The 20,593-nt window shown below is 43.2% G+C and overlaps 1 protein-coding gene across 3 annotated transcripts in view; it reads right to left on the bottom strand.

Annotated features, from left to right (window-relative positions):
* The window catches only part of LOC126529938 (methionine aminopeptidase 1D, mitochondrial), a 40,432-nt gene continuing 19,839 nt past the window's right edge, over positions 1-20,593 (bottom strand). Inside the window, exons 6-7 of one of the 3 annotated variants that reach the window (XR_008612297.1) lie at positions 7,965-8,206; positions 1-133 (exon numbers count right to left, since the gene is read on the bottom strand). Coding sequence is in view for 2 of the 3 variants with exons in the window: in XM_050177409.2 (XP_050033366.1) it covers positions 8,061-8,206 (146 nt within the window). In the remaining variant the exon portion in view is untranslated. Of the gene's footprint in view, positions 134-3,372; positions 8,207-12,489; positions 12,543-20,593 lie in introns of those variants that run through there. The other 2 variants (XM_055070131.2, XM_050177409.2) reach the window with 2 other exon arrangements.

The raw sequence follows: 20,593 nt of genomic DNA, 5'->3' as shown, positions 1-20,593 counted from the left end.
TCATAAAAGTCCAAAGTTTATTCCGTCGACCTTCTTTGCCACTTCCCTTGTCTCCATTATGCTGGTTTTGTATCTTTAATATCATATAACAGTCATCTTCGTGAGAATTTTGTTGAATTCCATCTTTTCATACCTAGAATTGAGCAGACCAGCAACAAGTTGGTGCCTCTCATGGTGGCACTGCCACCTGTTCACATTCATTTTTTACCCAAGCCTACCACCAAATGGAATCACTTTCCAGAAATTGTTACCACTATCACCATACGCACAACTTTCTCTGATTATGGAGTCCACTCATTTGCAACTCTATGCTTTGCGCTCGTGCATTTAATTGATTATTCGATTCAATTTTTACTCGATCTCCTGCATTCTTACTGATATGTTTATGTTTTTTTAATTAGTTTTGTTCCAGCTTTCTAATGTACATTTGTAATGATTTTCGTATTTTTGTTGTTTAAATAGCACCTTTCCAATGTTTGCTTTGTAATATGCCCCTCCCTTCTGTAATGTGCAAACCCTGCAGGCAATCTAAATAAATAAATAAATAAATAAATAAATAAATAATACAGCGCGTTCTACCTGTGGAAAAAAGTAAATACATTCGTAAACAGAATTCAGTTGTCACAAAAACAGGTTCTTACAGTTTTAGCAATTCTTGGCATACACAGTTAACACTGTCTACTGAGTGCTTTCCCGGTCATAACACCATAGCAATTCCTTGCACAAATACTTCTAATAATGACAGAAATTTGCACTAATGGTGTACTGTGTATATGGGTGTGTTGATTAATTGTGGGTGCAAACCACAGCTCGAAAGCTGTGCAGTTTTTATCACATTTTGTGACAAAAAAAAGACAGTTATTGTAATGATAATTAGACTGATCTGAGTGTCTACTTTTACTAAAGATTTGACATTCTTGAGCTTTGGAATTGTGTTCCCGTCATTGTCATTGCACGTTCAGGTTTCCATTGCAACATCTCCAGTGTCAGATTTAACTGATATAAATATCACACAAAAGCCAACACATAACATGGCAATTGTGGGCATTTATTTTACATATATATGTACAAATTGTTCACAAGTCGTCACCGCAAATATTAAAACAAAATTATAGTAAACACCACTGTCATTACAAAACAGAATTCAAGTACCTGTTATAAACATCACTAATGTGCAACTGGTTTAGTAGACAAACAAACATCATTGTCTGATTACTTGCTTCAACATCTGAAAATAAACACAGAGGACACAGTAGAAAGATCAGCATTGCTGCTGACCACCTGGGTTCTCGCTCCAACATGCACTCAATGCCTGGAACGCCTCATCTTTGCTCTACACCACCAACGAAATGCACCTGCAGTGGCTGGGTGGCAACGGGACACCACAGCCACTGAGCAGGTAAACTGTAAACGCGGAAAGGAAATGAAACCCTGTTTGCTGTTTGTAGCCAATTAAATAGCGAATTAAGAATGCTTTATCAACAGTACAGTGATGTATTGCAGTAACACCAGACAACAGGTACAAGATACACAACTACTGCTTCCTCCTTATGTTACAGTGAAAATATATGGAGAGAAGAAACAAAACAACTTTTTCACTTACATTATGCACCAAGTGCAGACTGTAGAACTAGATAGCCCGTGTTTAATGTTGTAATGACAGTGCTATAAACTGACAGAACAATACAGGCAACACACTTGTTGCACAGTTTGCAAGCCCTGTTCATTTACTTCTTGTCATTATTCGTTCATTATCAGTTCCCCTGGCAACACCATACTAAATGTTTTCGCCTGTCAGCCTAGTCATCGGTTTTTGAATGTTATTGTTTATGTTTTCAAAATGCATTTTGTGTACAGAATGTCCAGTGACGCATATTGTGCTATTGTGTTTGCGGCTTCCTACATGATATATGTTTCAGCTTCTGTTGAAATATGTGCTGGTGCCTGCGTCATCTGCTTTTCTTTCTGTCGTCTGTTGCACTGTTATGACAACGTTGTGCACCACCACTCAACAGCAATGACTAAGTAGAGTTAACATGCTTAGTGGCATTATCGGCATGTAAGAAATGTACATTTATAATGAATATAAGATATAACATAACGAAGGCATTTTCATGTTGAATGTGACTTGGTAAAACAAGGCACCACTTAATTTAGACATTCTGGAAGACTAGATCGTGATTTTTGAGCAGAAGCCCAACACATACAGTGTAACAGGAGTACAGTTCTTAGCAAGGTGTTTTTATAGTGCTTTGTTTTCACAAAACATTTTTATAGCATCAACAGTATGGAATACTTACTCAGGCTGGTTCAGAGAGCTTTTAGTTATTATTATAATATATATATATATTTCTTTTCATTCTTTACAATGTCAGAAAAAAAAAAGCTAACAAAATTAGTAACCACGGCAGAGTAAAAACCAAGTATGCCAGTTGCGACGGTATGCCTCTTGCGATAGTCAGGTACTTCTAATATTTTTGAGAACTTTAAAAGGAGAAAAAGATTAGTAAGGCAACACGTACCTTCTGAATTCTTCAGAAGCTTCAGTTATGACTACCTTCGACATGAGTCAGTGCACCAACATGACCATTTCGTTAACAGGGCAAATTGACCATTTTTCAGGGGTCTAAGAAAATATTTTGTACACTAGAGAAAATGCTTTACCATATAATGCAGAAAATTATGTGGTGTTTCCAAATACATAAGCTGCAAGAAAAAATATTTAATGAAAGAAATTTGCAAGAACTGCCATATTTATGACCAAATATATATATATATATATATATATATATATATATATATATATATATATATATATATATATATATATATATATATATATATATATATATATATATATATACTGAAATATCAATATACCTACAAAAAAGCAAAATGTTTCAAGAACAATTTCCTCAAACTACTATCTTCTGCACAAGTGTTCTTTGTGCATAAAAAACAAAAACATTAGTTTTCCCTGTGCCCACGCCATGCAGCGATGCAGCTCCTCTACTTCGTGAGGCAAAGGTAGAAGGGAACTTAGCAGTGCAAAAGATGGGACAAGGTGAGGACAACAGGTACAGCACTGAGTGTTTACACTTTGTCCCATCTTAATTGCAATGCTCAATTCCGTTCTGAACATGCGCCAACCAGCCAAGTTCAGCACACTCCTGCAAAAGCAGCCTCTGTATTTCTGGCAACAAGAGGTCCCCCACCCCCCATCGACTTAGCACTCCAGATGGCACTACTTGCATGTTTGCCTTTTCTGTGCGTGTGTTGGTGCTGGAATTATGGTACTGGTTTTCAAGTAGGAAGGTCTTAATTACCTTGACTGTCGAGTACTGGCAGTTACTAGAACAACTGGCCAATGTCGGCGCTTTTCTGAAACTTTCATTCCACTGTTCTAAACATCATGAAAATATCAAGTTCTGCATGATAGACATGCGGCTGACCTTTTGAAGTGCACTTCAAAGAAATGAAACCGGTCAGAGTTGAAATGTTAACTTACCGGCTGGCAGCTGCTAATATTTTGTTTTAATTATGAGACTTTAGTATTGTGAGATAGTAAATATAATGATTTAATGTTGTCCTTGGACTTACTGCTGATACTCTGATCACAAAGATTTGATGTTGATGCGCTGTAATAACGAGCTGCACGCATTTTCTTTTGGAAACAGTGAAAAGCAAATCTTTATGACAACATACACACCTCAGGTTGCCAAAATATTGTATTGAAAATCACATTTCTGTTGTGGAAACAAAATCCTAACTGATCCTGAAAGCCTCTTTCCTGGGCTACTTACTGGATAGTGCTATATATCCAAAAAACGGTACTGACATACTAAAATCCACAATGGAAATAGTCACTCACTGGTTATTCGATTTGAATAGGTGTGCTAACAAAACAGTTAAGCACATAAAAATGTTAACAGACACCTGAAACAGCTCAAGTTGAGTGTCTTATTTTGAGGACAAAGCAGCATCAAGGTTTTGATCAGGACCCCTTTAAAGAAAGGAACCTGAGCTTTGTAACCTCCATATTCAATAATCACATAGTCATATGGGTCCTGTATGAAAATCCATGCCTCCATATGATAACATCGTTATGAGACAGTGACAGTGCACAGGCACACATGCTAGCCAAAATTGACCCCAGAAATGAAAGTAACAGAGGTCGTAATACCTAAGGTGGGCACGGTCAATCATCGTGCAGTCAAATCACACTGTTCGTGTCTCCCTGTTAATTACACAGTCACCTGCATTCTTTCCTTTAAAACATAAAAAAAAGAGACTTCGCACTTACTTTTGCTTTGTAGCTGCTTAAGTACGCAATAAAATCACACTTTATAGTCCACGTCACCCAATATAACACTTGCTGCTATTTCTTTCAAGACAAAAATGTGAAGTTGCCTTCATCTTCGCTCTTCGCATACTGCATTCCCCCACCGAGTAATGGAAACAGACCTTGAACATTATGCTTTGTCAAAGTGCAGAGGCCAGAAGCAATCAGGCAATGGCACAGTTTTTGTGTTTTGGTTGACGTCACTTATCACGGGTGGTCCAGACAAATGGTTAAGACAAAGGTGACTTGACATTATTTTTCTTGAGAAACCAGGCAACTACAAGCGTCAAGTATTGCACTGAATGACCCAGACTATGAAAGGTGATATTGCTGTTGTGAAATCTAAGCAAAATCAAAACAGTGGTAAATGCAAAATCATTTTTTTTAAAGCTTTCTAAGGCAAAAATGCAGGTCACTGCGGATGTATTACTGTACATTCTAGAGATGTCGATGTTGCTCACTCAGTATAAGGATATACACACAACATGCACACAATCCGAATATATCGGGCCCAGTTCACTACTGATGTGAACATTCAGAAACATTCACAATGGTTCTGGTACAGCAAGCACATCATTTGTGAGAGCGATAACTAGTAACAGCGACGCTTTGGTGAAAGCAAAAATACTGATGAAAAGTAACGCAATGCATGCACAGCAATATGAAATTGTTGTAACGGAGATCATGGGGCTCATGGGCAATTTTTAAGTAGGTGGGTAGGCGAGGAGTTCAAGTAGGCAACAGCGCAGAGAAAGACATGACAGTGATATCATTTTTTTTTTTTTCAAACAAATATACTCTTGTCCTTAAGAACAAACAGATGGTACCTGAGGGTTAAGGACGATCATATTTGAGTGTAAAAAGTGATAGCGAAGCACAAAGAAGCACACTCAAATCTAAATGCAGTGTGTACTGAAAGAAAAAAGAAAGGAAAATGTGATTGGGTGGGTATCACATCACTCACTTAAGCAAAGTAGGTCAATTTATCAGTTTCCCATGTCAAAAGGAAAAGTTCCAAATGCAAATAAGTTAAAGAAGAAAAAAGAATGTCTAAACGACAATAATAGTCCGAACACTCCTAGTTTAAACTAAAAGCACTATTGCTTACCAGTTGATGCTGATGCAATATTACTGGTAATTCTCAGAGTCTATGATAAACAAATGATGTGTGACTGTCTCACAACAAGTACCCATTACGTTTCTCTTGTTCATGAGAAATTATCAAATACAATGTTTCTGTGTTTCATGTTTACAAGGACCACAATTAGTAGTAGGACTATGATCTACTTTGGAATTTTGCTGTCAATAATGTGCACAGTTTTGTCCTAACAGCAATACCGTGTAACTGTACATATGACTTAAATGTAGTAACTCGTGACTATTGTGGTTGAAAAAGGAAATGTGCATAGAGAGGATATTGCTTAGTTGCCCTGTGAAAATAATCATTAACAAGGCTCATGTAGTAAATCTGTGATGATCTTGTTAAGAAGTTCCACCATTTGAAATTTTGTAGTGCACTGACATTTTCTGGTGTGAGGAAGTAAGAAGTTATCCAAAGCTAACCATACTGTCAATTGGAAGCAAGCTGCCAGTTAATATGGATTACAGGTTACTTCATTTTGCATCTACATGTATTGATCAAAAGCATGATTGAAGTGTTCCACAGTAATGTTATTGAACTTTTTCCATTATTATAGTGGCAAACAGATGCAAAACATACACTAAGATCAGAAATTCCCAAAACTGTTTGCGGAAGTTGTTCCTTCTGCCAGAAGTGATCATCAAAGGGACACTAAAGGCAAATATTAAGTCAAGCTAAAGTGGCAGATTAGTGCTCGAGAATCTCCAAGGCGTCAATATTATCGCAAACAGAGCCTTAATAATAGAGAAATTCAGGTAAATGCAGGACATGGTTAGAGACTCCCCCGGGACATTCAAGCACTTGCGCGATGACAAAAGCACTCCTCAGTTAAATTCGGTCACTAATACTCAGCCATTTGTTGCAAAAAACATCCTTGTATTGTATTGTAAGACGAAATAAAATGCTACTTATTCAGTTCTATTTCATTCTTGAGAAAAAAGAACTCATTGAAATTACCCTTGACAACGACGCAGGCAGTCGAAAGGTTTCATTTTCACGTTTCACTAGTTTCGTTATCGCGTAGTGCTGCGCTGGTTTTGCTGGCTCGCAAAACTCGCACAAACTGCAAGTAGCAGAGAATTCAATTTCCACGTGATGTCGCAGGATGCCCGAACGGTCTACGCTACTTTACCAAAAAGCAGCTGCAGCGGCAAATCCACCACTCTTTCTTGGCTCGGTAGTGTCGTCTCTTGGGTGGGGTTTTACTCACTGACAGCAGCAAAGGGTGGTGATGGCATATGCAACGTCACCAATCCCCTGGTTGGGTGGCGGGAGATATGAATCTTGAAAAAGGCATTTGGACCTTTCAGATGCAATTTTCTCATAAACTAAGTCTTTTCTTGGCGCTAAACAAGCGTTGCGAGGTTTCTGGAATGGTATTTAAACAGTCTACGTCAACTTAGTATTTGCCTTTAGTGTCCCTTTAAAGGTGCACAAAACATAAAAAGGTGTAATGCAGTCAGAAAAACAAACCATTAAAATCACTGACCAAGCCTGTAGTTAGTTGAAGCTGGAGTGAGGGTAAAAGATGACTCATACAGGTTTCCTGTTCACCAGAAAAGTGCATGGGTTCCAAATCATCAAACAATCTTTTTACTTGGTCAGTGACCAAAATCATTTGCCTTCCTACCTAACATACAAGTGGTTGTAGAAGTCTTGACTATACTTCAATAACGTGCTTACCCACAGAGAAACTGGTTGCAATTACTGACAGCAGCAATGTCCACTTTGTGTACAGTGCCCACTAACAGTGCAGTTACTATTGTTTTTCTCTAAGTAACAAGCTGGCAACATTGGGGCTGTTCGACTACCACTTGTGGTTTCGCTGCATCTAACATTTATGACAAAGTTCCAAGGCGCAATAAATATCTACAATGGACAGCCCTGCATCCACCTGGCAATACCGAACGTAAACGAGATCAATTGAGCACAGTCAAGTTGGTGCTTCAGACTGAGTTAACTAGCTGCTGGTTCTTTGCTGCTGAACCGGCTGTCTTTTCATAGGGCCAGGCTCCAATGCTTTAGAAGCCTATGCTCGGGGGCTCAATCAGGTTGTATAAGTCCCACAGCACTGAAGCTCGGAGACGGTCTCAAACGTGAGGTCATGGCCCACCTGCGTTCCTAAGTCATATCGAAATTTCTCAGCTATAACTGATCTGAGATACATTCTTGAATCGCTGCCATAGCACTAATTGCCAGCAGCCAGTGACCGAATTGAAACCAGTAAAAATGTTCAAAGTGCCCAGCACACAATCTAGTTATCTGAAATCACAAGTATCAGTATTTTCTACCAGAACCATACGAACACAAATCAAAACTAGACGTTAAAGGTTATGGGTCTCGAGAGTTCAACTTCAGCAAGAACTAAAGGATGTTTTTAAGAACCACCAAGCTGCAAGCACTTCTTCAAGGTGCCTTTGGTGGATTATCACTGACAACCCGAACCCAAATTTGTGGCATGCAACTTCTTACAGGACGTACCTAGATGTTGGCTTGCTTTGTTCACAGCCACAGGGCTGAGCTCAGAGAGCTATGTCTCAAAACATCCTGCACAACCACATGCTATTTCTGAACCTCTCAGAGAACAGTCAAAACTTCGACACCCTCATTACAGATATATACAGTGTGCTCAAACTGTGCAGTACGACTGTTGTCAACAGTGACGGTTGTCCAGCCATCTTCCATGATGGCAATGTCGGGGCTTCCTTCTGTGATCACAGGCTCTGGTGACAAAAAAAAGAAAAATACACACCATAGACACACCATTCTTTTATCAAGGGCATTACATGAAACAACAATAGAAACACTTTTGTGAGGTACAGAGGAAGCAAAATATTGAAATTGGTCAATGAAATATCATGGTACTCCTGTTTTTAGCAATCATATTTTAGAAATTCATTACTGTGTAAATATTGACATGACACAACAATGACATTCATTTCAAGCCTAGACACAACAGTTTGCAAAGCCCTATCTTTCGTGTAGCTCCTTTTGCTTTACACACTTAAAATGCCCCTCGCTGGTGCTGTTAAAGTTGTGTGTTATACTGGCCATTTTAAAGGGCCCCTCATCAGGCCACATGGCAAATTTTGGTTATACACTTGAAGTTGTTATGTGCCCTCTAAGGAGCGGTCTACTGTAATAATTTTTCAAATCAATTCATTAATAGCTGAGATAGAAATAATTGAAGTGGCGTGAACCCATGGTTTCAGGAGGCGAGCGTCAGCGCCAACATAAGGCATTTTCTGCACTTTCCCTCTCTAGCCTCCACAAGCAAAATTCCTTCCCTGCATTCTGCCACACCGAAGCTGAAGGATTGCGTGACAAATACGTCAGCGGCCCCACCTTCTTTTTTTCTCTTGCGCGTTTTTGCTGAGTGGCACACTTTCGGTGACGATCTCGTGTGTGAGCTTTTGCGTTTGTCTCCCTTTGCACAGTGCATGATTTTGCGTGCTCTACACAGGAACACTTTATTAGTGTTACAAGTCAGTTTCACAGTCACGAATACTGAGGCAGACATGATAGGATGAAAGAGCATGATCGCACCATTGGAACACAGTAGAAAATGACATACTTTCGTTCTCTGTGCGCAAGCGTGGGAAAAAGCAGACAAAACGGAAGTACATCTCTCTTGCTACGTATGAGGTAAAACAAAAACATGCAGACATTCAGTTTTTATGTTTTATTATTTCACTAAACTTTTATTGCTCTATTAAAACAACAGATTAAACAAATGACTGATGTTGCCTTGAATAATTCTCGAAGTCGCGTATCCCTTTGAGTAAAGTAAAGTAGAGTAAAGGGCACATATTGTGATTAAAGGGAAGAACAAGTGTCTTAATCAGATTAATGCGCAAAAAGTTGGGAGCACACCACTCCGCAACATAATTCACATCGTCCTGTAATAATTCACAGTCCTGCTCTGATTCTATTTCACGGTAAAGTTTAATATTAAAGCTTAATGGTTATACCTCTAAGAGATTTGATTAGATTTTTGATGGAGATATACTAAGACTACAATGCTATGCAAGCTATCTCTGGACAGAGATCAAATAGTTCCAGCAATTGATAACCCAATGATTTCATGCCAAGGCACACCTGTCGTTGGATGTGGCTGATTATAATACTTTAACCAGACCTTACCCTCGCTTGCAGGTTAAATGTAGCAAGCTGATCGTGTTTTCAAATAAGGATATTGTGGTCCCCCCAAAAATTTGGGCATGATGCAAGTAGTGCAAGCTGGCATTTGTTAGGGTGGGAATTTCCCAGTGCTAGGCCTTCTCCAGAACGCGAACGTGAATGGCGAATCCCATGTGTCGTCTGCTACAGCGTGTTGCGACGAGGCACAAACAACAATCCTCACTGCCCAAGCAGGGGATATGTAGTACAGAAAAGCATTGCTTACATTACGTGGTCCCTCTATTAAGAAAGTAAAGTTAGCTTCAACTGTAGTTTTGTTGGACTTTCCATTGTGCAGCCATAAGTGCCCGCTTTAAAGAAAAAGGGGGGGGGGGGAGGGCAGATGGCATACTTTGCTGCCCCACTTTTGACAGTGGGGGGGGCACAAGTACAGCCAACTATAATGCAAGCCACAGTGTTGCCTGGAGCCCACCATGCCTTATGACTACGGGTGCATGAATATTTGAACTTTCGAATTCAATAACGAATACTACACATTAACTGCTCATATTCGTATTCGAAAAGGAACTATTCAGTATTTTCCAGTATTTCAATCTAACCAAATATTTCGCAACAACCAAATTTTAAAGCCTAGTTATCGTTCTCAATCTGCGGGACAAAGTATCACAAATTATCAGGAGCGAATGACAAAAGTTTTCAGAGCAATGCAGAAACAAAATTAGTAATGCAAACTTTGGTTTAATGGTAGAAGCCTATATGACAACTTTCGTCTTTTCTTTTTTTGTAGAGAGACATTTTGTGTTTTTGGCAATCCAGTCACGCAGCCCTTTCATTTTAAACTTTTCTTAGCTTGTTTCTCAGTTTCGCGTGGTTGCTGCCGTCTGCTGGGAGAGGTGAGAGAGGCAAGGCGCCTCTCTCGCAATGTTCACATAAGTGTTTGTGGTGTTGAGTGCACTTGCACCAATGAGAGAGGAGCGTTTAGGGTTCCCCGTAACACCACCCGACGGTCTTACCCTCTGCGCATTACACAGCCCTAATACATGGCATTCATGGTACAGACTTGTACTTGAAGCCACCCTACAACCTAGTTTTACACTACAACCTATGATGCTTTTCTTGCGATCATGATAAGCCAACTATAAGGATGCTATGTCTTTGCAGCTGTGGGGTGATGTATCTTCCTCTGCGTACGCTTTAAGGTCCACTCACAAAGCCGAATGGCAGAACACAAGTAACTATAGAACAGACACACAGTTGAATACTCTTACAGCCCAGCCCGTCCGTTACAGCCTGAACAGCGGTGTCCTTTAGACGAGGTAATTTTTACTAACCCATAGTTGCTCTTTTGGGTACATATTATTTTGGACAGACGGGATCCCTTTGCTCAATTATGACAGGCCATCTTCTTTTTCTTTTTTAGCTTCCACGATACCTAGTATTTTCGTCATATATAAAATAAAGCTCAGCAATGGTCATTCCAATTGGAGCAAAGAACTACCTTTGAGATTTCTTTTATCGGAGTTTGAATGACAGGCATTCATAGCCTCAGCATTTCCTTCACTATTCGTGACCAGGGAATACCACGTCAACAACAGACTCCACAAAGAAAACATCGAAAGGAGCGGCCAATGAAGCAAACAATAGCTCTAGCCCGGGACGAGCGTCACCGTGGTGAAGCTTCAATAGCGAGCGACTGCAGTGCTGTCACTACTAGCGACACAGAACACTTTGGGTGGAGAGCCACGGTTGTGCCCCTAAAAATCTACTACACGCTAGCCCAAGGTGGTCACATGGGAGCAGGACATCATGACATTTTGGCACTTGTGCCGTCTCACTTCGTTGTCTGCTATGCTGCAACTGATCGTGCAGCACAATGTAACAGCATGAGCATTAAGCATAAGCCTAAGCATTTCTTCATGGTGCAGTGACTGGCCGATGAACTTAAATATTAATAAATGCCAAGTAATGAGGATTTCGCGCAACAGTAGTCCTAAATATTTGTATTTTTACTCCCTAAATGGCTCGAAATTAGTTCCTGTCCCTTCCTACAAGTATCTTGGTGTCCACATTTTTAATGACTTAACATGGCATGAGCATATTCATTATGTAATTAACAGTGCAAACAGCATGCTTGGTTTTTTGCACTGCAACTTTTCTTCAGCCCCTGTCTCACTAAAACTAACACTCTACAAAACATTAGTTGGGTTCAAACTAGAATACGCATAATCAATCTGAGATCCCTCGTCAATTTTATCACTCGCTACTTCACCAGACCAACATCACGCCTGCGCATTGCACTTCATCTCGTCATAGCCATTCAAAGGCTGTTTATCCCCCTCCAGCTCGCACCACTGCTCATCTTAACTCTTTGTGCAAACAGTGAAAGAGTGGAATCATCTACCTGCTGAAGTGGTGCACCACTCCAGTCATTCATCGCTCAAGGCATTCATTGAAGATATGATCTAAATATGCCCACACCTCATGTAAAACCCCAAATGGGGTATTTGAGGTACCAATAAATAAATAAATAAATAAATAAACAAACAAATAAATAAGTGCCCATTTCCTCTCTCGAGGCCATCCAGAACTGTTCAGCTGGCTTCATTTACTCCAATTATTCTTGTACTTCCAGCATGTCTGCAATAAAGTCTTCCCATAAGCTTCTCATCTATCTTGCAGAAGAGCAGTTGACCATTTCTGTCTTTTTAATAAAATCATTTTCACTAACCATGATCTCAAAAACGCTCTCTTTGCCGCGCCTTCCTACATCTCATCTCATCATCATTTTAAAGTTCAAGTGCCAGGTTGTTGCACCAGCTTGTACTTTCATTCATTCGTGCCAGAGATGTCAACGGAATAGAATCACCTCTCCGCCTCCATCACCAGCAACCCTGATCACTCTTCATTCAAGACGTATACCTGCAATACCTCTAACCAATACCTCCAATACCTCCAACTGTACCACTGCTCTCTGTAACACCGCAATGGCATTCAGAGTAGTTTAAACAAACAAACAAACAAATGAATAAATAAATAAATAAATAAATAAATAAATAAATAAACAAACAAACAGACCACTGACCGAGCAGGCACGTTCCGATGTCTAGTTCCCAATGTGACCACCTTCTGTGTCATGACGTCATGAAACGTACACCTCTTGGTAAATTAAACTGAAACTGGTTAATAGAAGAGCTATCATAGTTAATTATTTAAGGTGCTCCCAGGCTTTCCAGCATATTTTCCAGGGTTTGAGGTCTAGGACCTTCATTTATTGCAAAAAAATTCGAAGAAAAACAAAAAATGTCAGGCCAGTACTTTTTCTCAATTTCATGGGTTTTTCTTTAATTATGAAAAAAAGGAAGAACCATACAAAAGATAGCGTTACAAAAAAAAATGTGTATATGACATTTTAAAAGACGATCGAAATGTATTGCACTGAAACATAACTGCCACTCCAGATTTGCAATGTTCACTTTTGTTGTCGAGTTACAGAGTTTTGAACTCAACACTTAAATTTTTCTTAAACTTGCAGTCCTTTGCCAATTAAAAAAAAAGAAAACTATGAGTGCTTAAAACAGAAGTATGCTCCCAACAGTAAAGTGACCTTTATCTTTTAAATGAAATGAGATTCTCTCAAATCAGCTCAGCCGTTCTCTTAAGGAAAGGCTTTCTGCATTATTACTCGGCCACTCTTGCGCTCATCTTCATTGTGAACAAGGGAACTGTAGCGGTCTCAAAACGTCAGTATAGGCTTTATTTCCTTTTGAACCTTAGGAGAGTGCTTAGGGGAGTACCAGTTTATTTGACAATGTATCACCCTCGCCTGACGAGTTTCTGTCTAACTTTGGACTAAGTATTATTGCACATATCTTAACAGGGAAGATAAAGGCTAAAGCATAGGCGGAGAGTTTTCATTTTTCCGGAGGGGCTGGGGCCTGACCAGTTTTCCGAACGCCATATATACATATGCACTTGCACTTCAAAAAACTACATGCGACCTTGAAGAATTGAGCGCTGAAATGACGGCGTTATATGACTATATACAAGACCTCATAGTAGAAGACAGTTCAATTTCACAGCCTGAGCCCTTTCGGTGGTTCAGTGGTGTAATCTTCCTTAGTGTAATTGTCACATACTTGGCTATCATTAATATTGCTTCGCCTTTCCCGCATAACTGCAGTCTCTCTCTCTCTTTTTTTTTTCTTTTTCTGTGAGTCCGAGTATAAGCGCTGCTGCACATGACTGCTACTGATTATGATTTCAAGTGAATCCGGCTTGGCCTCATTTCAGTTATTGAGTGAATATAGTGTTCCCCAACTATCACGCACCAAGACTTAAAAGAAGAGCAGTTGAGTTACTCGAAGAAAACCTAGTTTCCAGTACAGTGCAGTAGCCACCAGTAATTCTTTCGCTACTGAGATTTAATTCAGTAAATGTGAGTAATTATCTCACTCAAGAAGTACTGTCCTAATTTTTAAAGCTTCAATGAGGCATTTGTAGGCACCCAAAATGACATCTAACAGCGGTGTTTTCAGTTAGTACTAGTTGCGTACAATTTTTTCAGACTGGCAAAGAAACCTCACGAAGTATGCAAAATACCATGCGAGTGCACTCCCACCCGCATCATAGAGCAGCGCCCTCAAATAAGCTGATTGAAAGCAACTGCATTGCCTGTCGCAAACCCAAAGAGCTAGGTAGTGCATCACCTTGATAATGGCACGGAAGAAGCACCAACACCAGGTTTCGCGGCCGACTGATCACATTGATAACAAAAGCCCTTTGATAATGGGGCCAAATTTACAGGCCCATGCCTTCCAATCTACTGTGCATGAAAAGTCACATCTAGCCAGTTTCGTGCTCCGCTGCTGCTGTGTGCTGGCACCCCATCTTGCTGATACCACAGAAGTGGAAGACGTGACAGTGGGACTTCGCTGAGAAACTCATCCACCACTCCTTCAAGGATTTCATTCACGTAATGCTGTCCAAACAGTGTGTGATCGACGAAGATGGGACCGATTATAGCACCAGCGTAAATTCCTAACGACACATTGAGCGACCATTGGTACTGGTGCCTTTTGCGCTTTAACAAGTGTGGATTGGAGCCCTCCCATAGTGTGCATTATGCAATTTTTACCTAGGCGTTTCTGCGAAAATTGGCTTCATCTGTGCACATGATGTTGCTCAAGAAGTCCGGTGACTCATCGGCTTTTGCGAGGACCCAATTTGATGATGATGAATCAACATTTATTGGGCCTGAAATAAATTGGTGGTGCATGCAGGCACCAGACGGGGTGGTTCCCTAGTTACAGGACCCATATGTTCCCAGCAGCTCCTGGCCCCTGTCTGTCAGTGCGAGCTGAATCGGTAGGGTGGGGCTGAATAACAAGGTCTCCCATCGCTCAAGGGGTTGGGGATTGCGCGTGTTCGTGGGAAGGGGAGGAGGGGGGTCTTGAGTTCTGTGCACTCTGCCAAGACGTGCAGCAGGGTGCCCTTTTCTCTTTTGCAAAAAGGACAGAGCATATCGTGTTCCGCATGGTACATGCGGTTCATCAGTACAGGATGCGCAAGCGATCCCGCCTGTGCTCGACGCAGGATTGTCTGTTGTTGCCTGGTGAGCTTGGGGTGCGGTTCTGGCAGTCTGCACCTTTCCTCTCCGTACATTTGGGCAATGTCCCGAAAGCTGGTAACTGGGTGTAACTCGTGCTCGGCCCGGATTGACTTTTCTCGGGAATGGTAGCCGGCGATGGTGTTGCCTGCTACCTGCGAGTGAGCCGGGACCCAAACAAGCTCTATGGCTCTTCCTGGAGGCTTGTGCTTGGATAGAATGGCTCGGGCCGCGGAGGAGATTACCCCCCTGCGGAAGCTTCTGTAGGCTGTCTTTGAGTCGGTGACCACGGTGTTCATGCTCGGCTGTGCGAGTGTGAGGGCCAAGGCCGCTTCGTTGGCAACTGCGGGGTCTGTTGTCTTCAGGGACGCGCTGACGATCAGCCTGTCTTTTGACAACCACCACCGATGCACAGTCACTGTGTTTTCGGAGCGAGGCATCTGCGTAGAGAACCCTGGGGTTCTCTTCCAGCTTCTAGGCTATGGCTTTGGCCCGCGCGGTGTGCCTCTCGTCGTCTTTGCCCTGCATCATCTTCCGGGGAAGGGGTTTGGTCTGAATGGTCGTCTTCCAGTCTTCCGAAAGGGCTGCCTTGATGGGTAGTGGCTCGATCTGCCATCCTATCTTGCGTAGGACGGCTCGTCCGTGTTCCGTGTGACTGAGCCGGATTCTCTGATTAGAGAAGTGGGCTTCAATGAGCTCCTCCAACGTGTTGTGGGCACCCATGTCTAGCAGTCTTTGCGTGGATGAGTATATGGGCATGCCCAGTGCTTGCTTCGTTGCCTTATGAAGCATCGTGTTTAGCGTGTCTCTATTCATCTTTGTCAGCTGGAGATACGGGGTAGAGTAGGTAACCCACAACATGACGAACGCGCGTACCAGGTATATGGCATTATCCTCTTTAAGGCCTCGGTTTTCGTTAGATACCCTCCGAATCATACTAAGTATCTGTTCAGTTGTAGTCTTGATCTTTGTGACGGCGGCGTGTGCCTACCTGTCGCTCTGAAGTAGTAGGCCGAGAATCCTAATCTGCTGTGTTGGCTTGATGGTCGTTTCATCAACAGTGATGATCACGTTCGGCGGCAGCTCCTTCTTGGATTTTCCCGGTTGGATCATGAGCAGCTCTGATTTCTGGGGAGCGCAGCTCAGTCCGCAGGACGTTGCGTACTCGTGCACGGTCGTTGCCGCCCGCTGCGCGGGTCCATGCATCGGACCCGGCTCGGGCCGTCCACACCGTAATATCGTCGGCATAGAACGCGTGGTCCACGCCTTCGATTTACTTAAGTAGATCGGGCAGGGGCAGGAGGGCCAGATTGAAGAGCAGGGACGACAAGACCGATCCCTGAGGGGTGCCCCTATCACCGAGCTCGACAGGGTCCGACATCTCCTCCCCATTCCTGATGGTCACAGTTCGGTTTGACAGAAAATGTTTTATGTAGCCGAATGTCTTTCCGCCACACCTGGTCTTGTTCAGACTCTGCAACACGCTTGCGTGGGACACATTGCCAAACGCTCCCTTCAGGTTGAGGGCGAGTATCCCGCGTGGCGCGTGCCTCGTTGCTGGCTTGACGACCAGTTCGTCGAGTTGGATCATCATGTCTTGGGTGCTGAGATGTTGCCTGAAGCCGTACATCGTCTCCGGCATGCACTCCATCACCTTCCCCACGCAGGACGTGAGGGAGATTTGCGGCATTTTGTCTATCATGTTGGCCTTGCTGGGCTTTGGAATGAAGTGGACCTCAGCATCCTTCCATTCCTTCGGCAACCGTGAGCTCTCCCAGGCTTCGTTTATGTGCTCTAGGAGGCCGCGGTCCACTGTACCGCTCTAAGTTATGGCGTAAGTTATGGCGTAAGTTATGGCGTCCCTGCCGGGTGCACTTCTCTTGTTACTTTCATCTATCGCTGTCCACAGTTCCGTCATGGTAAATGGCCGGTCCAGCTCTTCGTTGACAGGTCCTTCGTACCTCTCGGGCACCGGGTACGCCCTTCTCTGTCTTTAGGTACTTCGCCTTCAGTTCTTCCAGGAGCCTGCGGCCGTCTCCCTTGTACGTGTTCAATACTTTGGTGAGGTTGCGATTGGTCACAGTTTTGCAACTCAGGGGGTCGATCAGATGCCTCAAGAGACACCACGTCTTCCCCGTCGAGAGCTTGCCCTGCAGGCCATCGCAGGTCTTCAGCCAATTTTCCCTACATAGTTTGGCCGCGTGCTCAGCAATCTGTTTGTTCAAGACTGCTATGCGCTTGGCCAGCATTCTGTTGTGTCTCTGACGTTTCCACCGTCGCATTAACGAGTGCTGGGCCGCCCACATGTGGGTCAGTCTGGCGTCCACGTACGGTGTCTGCTTTCTTGGGTAAATTTTTGGAGGGCCTTCTTCTGCTCCCTTGCCCATTCGGTGTAGGTCTGTTGTGTTTCAGCTTGTCCCAATTCTTCCTCAGACGCCTCTTCTTGTTCTTTGGTAAACTTTCTCATCTTGTCCCAATCCGTGATCCGTGCCGTCCCCAGCACTGCCCGATATTGGGATCCTCGGATCGTGATTTTGATCACGCTGTGGTCAGACCCCAGGTCCACTTCTTTGCTTCTCCAGGAGACGTCTAGCATGCCCGATAACCACGACAGGTCTAGCATGGTGTCCCTTGCGGCACTGTTGCCTCTTCTGGTGGTTACGTCCAGCTCGTTCAGGAGGGCCATCTCATGATCCTCCATTGCTTTGGCCAATGCTTTTCCTCTCTTGGACTGGAACTTATAACCCCACATTGTGTGAGGGGCGTTAAAGTCGCCGAGTATCAGAAGCGGCCTGGTCCCCACCAACCCTTTCGCCTGGCTCACGATGCGGTCAAATTCATACTGCCGTTGTGACGGCCGGCAGTATGCGCTCGTTACACATAAACTACCCGAGCTGCCAATTTCTCTCGCATAAATTTCGACCAGCGTGTGCTCGCACCCGCCCTGCGCTGTGGCATGTTGAGTTGCCGCCACGTTGCTGCGGACGAGCACCGCCGTTCCATTCTCCATGGGGTCCATGTAAGTGAAGTAACCCGGGAGTCTTGGTTTCCCATTTGTTTCCTGTAGAGCAATTACATCAGGCTCGTTTTCTTGCCCGTCAATGTGTAACGTTAGTTCCGCTTCTTTGTTGCGAATCCCGCGGCAGTTCCATTGGTAAATTACGGTGGTATCCCCCCGGTCTTCTTCTTGTGCTTCTTACTTGGCTTCTGCATCATCCTTCCCGGCATCTCGAGTCGATTGCGCCTTTTCATGATTGTGGCTTTGATTTTTACGGCCCGCTCCTTTTCAGGGATGCAAAGTGGTTCCTCACCGATGTTGAGGATACTTTTGGCGCTAGGTGCTCGTGCTTCACCGATGGCGTATGAGGCTGACTCGCAACAGCTTCGAGTCGGCTGTCCATTTTGCCTAGCCTTTTGTTAATTTGGGAAATTGCTGCCAAAATGGCCGTCAGCTCTCCTTCTCACGGGATCTGTGTCATTGCCGTGGTCACGTTCTCTGCGATCGCCGCTTCCTCTCTGCTCACGGGGCTTCGGTTTCCATCGCCTCTTGATTATGTGATGCACGATCCGTGGCCCCAGCCTCTCCCGCCGCCCGCCGTCCCTCCGCGCCACCCTGCGCAAGCCTGCGGCGTTGTTTGCCACTGTGCTGTTGTTTGGGGGCTTGCATTTGCTGAGCTGCCGTTATTCACCAGCGTTTTGATCTTACTCATAAGCTCCCGTATTTGGCAGTTCTGCTCCTGGATCTGAGTGTTCTGGCGCTCTATGATCCTCTTAAGCTCTATCACTTCGCTACTGTCCTTTTGCGATTTGCTTGTGAGCTAAGGGGTTGGGGGGGGGGTGAGGGGGGGGGGGAATTCGGTGTCGCTGGTTCGAGCGACAGGAGACCTGTTGGTCCAGCCCACCTTTTTCTTGGCGATCCCTCGGCGTCTGGTTCGAGAAATCTAGACGATTCTACTGGTCCCTATCTTCCATGCATTGGTGCTGGTTAAGGTGGTACGGGTGAAAGACCGTCATTTAGAATCCTCCAAACTGACGACTTGGAAATTGGTACCTAGGCGGCCATGTCCCGTACGCTAGCATGAGGGTTTGAGGCCATAAATGCTAGAACATCTGTGCGTAGACTAGGACTAAAAGATGGAGTCCTCCGCCGCTGTTTCATGAAGCTACCGGTTTGTCTCGGGTTTTCATAATTTCTGATGATAGTCAATGCTTTTGGTCTACTGCCACACTCCCATGACTGATATATATATATATATATATATATTTGAGGCTTTCCTCTTCTTGCCATGTGCAGCTCCTAAGGCAAGGATCATGTTTTCTGTCTGCTTATTAGAGAAAGACATTGCGACTCGGACGAAACAGAAGGCACCTTTAAATCTTTGCATTCACGTTATCAATTCGCTATTGTGGTGATAGTTTTCGTGGCACAAAAAAAAGAAAGAAGAGAACCATCAGTACACTTTATCTATGCTAAGACAACAGCTATCACAGTATGCAGAAAAGGGTGAGGCGTGCAGACAGGACACAAGAGAATAGAAGTGGACAACACGAATGCCGACTATCAACTGAAGGGAGCACTGAGGCAAAAGAAAGAAAGAAGACGCAAAACTCATCTGTGCAAGCTCTGGAATGGTATCACCACATGTCAGTCGGGTACAGTCCACGTCTCTTCTCTTGTGTCCTGTCTGCACGCCACACCTTTTTTGCATAATGAATCCTTACCAACTAGCTCAGCCTTCTGTCGTTCTAAGCTATCACAGTTTGTTTACAACTAACACCAAGTGTGACGTGTTACTTTGGCCGGGGTGCGGCAGATAAGGCACTAGCTCAATCACTATGTTATTATTTATTTCCTTTATTTTGTCCTGGCTAATTCAGAGGGAGCATGTTCGAGGGCGCTGCTTTATGATGCGGGTGGGAGCGCAGTCACGTGGTATTCTCCATATTTCACAGGGTTTATTTATCAATCGTAAAAAATTTGTATGCAATTAGCACTTCACTGAAAATACCCCGGTTAGACGTCCCTTGGCTGTGCCTTCAAATGCCTCATTGACACTTTGATAATTAGGATATATGTCTCAAGTTAGATAATTAATTACAATTACCTAAATAAATCTCAGTAGTGAAAAAATTACTGGCAGCTACTCCACTGTACTGTAAACAATATGCATTGTTTTCTTCAAGTAACGCATTGCCTTTTTGTTAAATCTTGGTGCATGATAGGACACCCTGTATATATTTATGACCTTTGCATGCAAGTGACGATGTTTCCATCCCTAATAAATGTTGTAATTTGTTCGATATGTTTTTTTTTCAAGAGTCGTTAGCATTGCTTACTGGAAAGAGAAGAAATACTGAGACGCAC

This window comes from Dermacentor andersoni, chromosome 5, assembly GCF_023375885.2.
Source record: "Dermacentor andersoni chromosome 5, qqDerAnde1_hic_scaffold, whole genome shotgun sequence".
Classification (NCBI taxonomy): Eukaryota; Metazoa; Arthropoda; class Arachnida; order Ixodida; family Ixodidae; genus Dermacentor; species Dermacentor andersoni.
This window is presented reverse-complemented; position numbering and strand designations above follow the sequence as displayed.